The 4,514-nt window shown below is 42.2% G+C and overlaps 1 protein-coding gene across 1 annotated transcript in view; it reads left to right on the top strand.

The window, feature by feature from the left end:
- LOC109300898 (kynurenine/alpha-aminoadipate aminotransferase, mitochondrial-like) overlaps positions 1 to 3,353 on the top strand; it is a 31,482-nt gene extending 28,129 nt beyond the window's left edge. The window contains 1 exon segment of the mRNA XM_019521783.1: positions 3,125 to 3,353. Within this exon segment, the coding sequence (XP_019377328.1) occupies positions 3,125 to 3,166 (42 nt within the window). The 3' untranslated portion in view covers positions 3,167 to 3,353.
- The last annotated feature ends 1,161 nt before the right edge of the window (positions 3,354 to 4,514 follow it).

Below are 4,514 nucleotides of genomic sequence, written 5' to 3'. Positions count from 1 at the left end.
GATGATCTGTCTAGGTCCCTTCTGACTCATTGATTCTATAGGAGGCGGCCAGACACTTGAGGAGGTACTGCAGGACCTTCCAACAGCGCGGAATGCCTCCAACAGCATCTGAGGAGAGCAGCACTGCATACCGCACTTGGCGGGGTGAGGGGAGAAACGACCCAGGACAAGGGGCTGCAGTCAACCCTGGCCAGACGATGGGTCAGCCCCCAGTGGAATCCTAGGGGTGAAGTGACGCCCTGTTATTCTAGCAGTAGGGCTGGGGAGGAAACCGGACGGGACCTTCCCAACTTATAGTTTGTTTTGGTTCCTTTTGTTTTCCCACTTTTGGAGGGGTTGAGAGGTAGGGTGAGACGATGCAGGCAAGACAGCTCTGCACCATCTTTCTTTTCCTTTTTGGTTTGATTGCTGGTTAAATTTAGAGTCCCAGGTCCAAGACTGCTTTAGGGCAGGTGGAGGCCCTTCTGAAACCAAACAACTAAGTGATTGAGTTAACCCAGGAGGAAGTATTGAGGGCTACAGAGATCGTCAAGCTCAAGAAACACAACATTGTCGGGGGTACGGCTGAGAAGATCTAGGGACCTGCTGAAAGGTTGGCATGAGGTTGGAGTGTAGGGGAGGTGGAGCCCCGTGGACGGCCTCCTGGTGGACTCCCCGCCACAGAGGAGCCCTGGGTGGTTTGCCCCCCCACTGGAATAACATTCAAATTTTTGGCAGAAGAGTCTGCGGGAGGCCACCCGGGTGATAAACAGCTACCACCAGGCTTACAGGAGACAGCAGGACGTCTGCTGCCAGCCATCTGAACTAAGGCTGCACGCAACTGACTGTTTGAAGCCAGGCGGGCACAGCCAATCCAAGCATTATGCAGTTATCTAGTTTGCACATAAGGATAAAACAGCAAAAATCTGGGTGGCAGAGGAGTGAAGATAAGCAAGCAAAAGAAAATTCTGTTAAATTGTCCATGGAAAATATTCCACAATGGCTTTAAATGCCAAGAAGAAAGGAATTTCATTGTATATTACCAGGACATTGTGTTAGGTTTATTGAAGAGAAAGGTACAATCATATCAGCAGAGGTATAACAAGCAGTTTCTACACCCTACACAGCAGGGGCTGCCATTCCTCTGCCCCCTCAATGGGGCTGGTAGCCTGGTCACCTGTCCCTAATCATGCTGCTGCATAAGATAGAAAATCACTTACTAAAAATAGTTAAATCCAGCAAGCAGGGACCAGCCACATAAGTACCATCAGCTACACATCACCATAATTTAAAATGGAATCAGTTTCAGACTATTTGGTTCCCTCTGGCTATTCCACACATAGGGTTCTGCATATTTCCTTTTGTTTTCTTTTTCCTTTCCTAAACAGCAAAGGAATATACAGTATAGTATGCTGAACTATCAACATATGTGGCATTGCACTCTTTCATCTGATTTGTTTCAGACGTAGAGATGGGCACTGCTTACACTACACAATCTGTGTCTAGATATTTTTAAGCATACTTTCAAGTTGTTTCCAAATATATTTTCAGGTAATGAGTCAAAATGGTTTTAGTTTAGTTAACTTGTTTCAAGTACCAAGTCAACTAAACCATTTTCAAGGAAATTAATTTACTTCATTTAGGTGTGAGTGACTCCTACTGACTGATATACTTCTCAGTTCATTCACATCCATAATGCATTACAAAGACCCAGACCAAAAGCTTCTAATTTAGCTAATCATGTAAGCATGCAATTCAGTTCCGTCTCTATTCAATATATACTTAAGTGTTTGTTGATTGGAAATGTACATAAGAATACCCTTAAAGTTAGGCATGTGCTTAAATTTTCTGCTGAGTTGGGACGTAAAAGCAATTTAAATTTAAATTGCTTTTGTTTATGGGATAAAATTGAAAATTAAATATAAATATTTAAATCCATGTGATGGACAGGTTTTAGTTCTTGAGAAGAGGAATTACTATGCCCACATGAGGCTGAGTAATCAGAATTTATACTTCTAGTTAACAGTGGGTGTATCTACATGTACTATTAAGGCAATGAAAAAAAACCCAAAACAGTTTGCACCAGAATCAGCTGCTCCTAGTTGCAGCATCTACACATGCACCTGCGACCACAGCACTTTGATCAGCAGCAGAGCAGCCCTGGGTTGGCAGGGGGCCGCAGGGCTCAGCCCCAGGCACTGGGTGGTGGCGGAGGGGCTGGCTGGGACGTGAGGGTGCTAAAGTGTGGGGCTCAGTGGCATGCAGCCCTAGCACTTTAGCACCCGCATGCCTGTCACCATCTACACTTGCATTTCATCACAGTTAAGTACCCCACCATAGGATAGTACTGCCCCTGACAATACTATCTTATGGCAGAGTTAATTAATTTACTCTCCCCTAATACCAGTGCATGTGTAGACTGTGATGCTTTACTGTGGAGCTAATCAGTCAACTCTGCAGTAAAGTGCATGTGTAGATGCACCCAGCAGACCCAAAAACTAGTGCTGAGTTATTTAAACACCTTTCACACTGGGGTCTGCAAGGGTCCCTCTACACATGCAGGTAGAGGCACAATAGGATTTAATGTGCAAGCCACACAATCATGCCTCCTGCCAGGCCAGACATGCATGGCAGGAGGCATGGCAGGAGGCATGATTGTGGGATCGTGAATGGCAGGCACCAGCAAGAAGCAAGTTCCTATGTTTGAAAGCCCCCAGGGCCAACTATGAGGCTGTGGGGCCACCCTACTCACGCTCACAGCTGGTAGACTGAAGCTGCTGCAATTTCCCAGTCTCCTGGCACAGCCACAGCAGCTGCGTCTGCCAACTGCAGATCTCCCAGCCATGGGGTGTACGGTGTGCTCCATAGTTGGGAGACTGCAGCAGCTGTAGGCACCCTGCCATGGGGGCACTGGCTAAATGTGCAAATTAAAGCTAGATAGAAACCAGCTATAATGTTCTTACACATTTTCCAGCAATAACTTTCTAGCCGATTGTAACTTTAAGGCTCCATAGTTAATTTGCACATGTAGCAAGCCTAAATTGCGCCGTTAACCTGGTAATTGCATAATAGGTGCAACATGTAGGCCTAAGAGTTAACAAATACTGTTCATTTCATATAAAGAGTGTTTCCGTTTCTGTTCTAGGCTTTTCAAAGGCTGGCTACACTTATAAAAGAAGCTGCTTGAAGAGATCAAGAGAAGAACCTTTGGTGAACTTTTCAGGAAACAGTCAATATTTTTACATTGTTTGTAATGAAGTATTCATTAAAAATTACTGCAGACCTCTTGTTCCCCAGAGCTCACAACTCTTTTGAGAACTTCTCTCATACTGTAATTACAGCAACAGAATTTAACTGTGTTGTAATTCTAAATTCAGTCCTAAATTGTATTCCTAATAAAACACAAAAGATTTCAATTGTTGTTTGACTGCAAATGTTTTTCTTTTTATTAATTTTGCCTTTTTTTAAGGTTCTGTTTTTCAGCAAGTAAGTAACTTTATGGCATCCATACCTGGAGCTCATTACCCTAAGCTAATGCATTTTGTACTAAATCATAATGCCTGGTATTAATGAGAATTCAGAAAAGATGACAAAAGATCAATATTAATATTAATTTCAAAGGTGATCACCAAGAAATAGATCTTACATTTTCAGATGGAAATCTGAAATTACTGCAGAGCTAAGGAGAGAATTAATGTAGAGTCTGACCTTGCAAGGTAATAAATGCCTTCAACTCCCATAGAATTGGGAATGGAAAGCACTCACCATCTTGCAGGAGTCTCTCGTCACATTCCAGGATTAATTACCTAAGTTATCTGAGAGCAAATTTACTAATTGATTAATGAACAGCATCTCTAGAGGATCTCTCTTGTGATTTTATTTCCTGGAATAAAAAATTATAAAACAGTGTTGCTAGCATACACATTCTCTATATTGCTTTTCATAGTGTCAAGTAGGCAACAATCTAACTATGGCATAATTCTACCAAAATGTTAAGGACACTAACTTAAATTCCTAAATTCCAGCATGGGCTTGTCATTTCAGAATGTATTTTCAGTCTCTTCTGTTTTAGTGTTTTTCCAGTCCATAAGGAATTATAGATTTACATTTTTCATAATTCTGTGTTTTCTACTATCTTAGCCTTCACACCTTTTATTGAATGCAGTTGTAGGCTATCCAGCTATGAATATACCAAGCCAGCTCCTAACCAGGCTTCTATAAATAACACATACACATCCATTACATATGTGGTCTGAAAAAGGTGCCCTAAATAAAAAAGCATACATGTTTAATTTGTATTTTGAATCACTCGCATCTTAATATCCAGAAGGTTCCTCTATCTGTGAAGAACAGTAGTAGAATTTAGAGGGATCTAGATAGATTGGAAACCTAGGTTACAGGCAACAGAATGAACCTCAATGCAGACAAATACTAGGTACTACACCTAGAGAAGCATAATCAAAAGCACAAATAAAGAATAGGAGGTAACTGGCTGGGTGGCAGCATTGCTGAGAAGGATCCAACAGGTTTAGTGG

This window comes from Gavialis gangeticus, unplaced genomic scaffold, assembly GCF_001723915.1.
Source record: "Gavialis gangeticus isolate Ggan-Ray unplaced genomic scaffold, GavGan_comp1, whole genome shotgun sequence".
NCBI lineage: Eukaryota > Metazoa > Chordata > Crocodylia > Gavialidae > Gavialis > Gavialis gangeticus.
The sequence above is the reverse complement of the archived record's forward strand: the minus strand, read 5'-3'. Positions and strand labels throughout refer to the sequence as shown.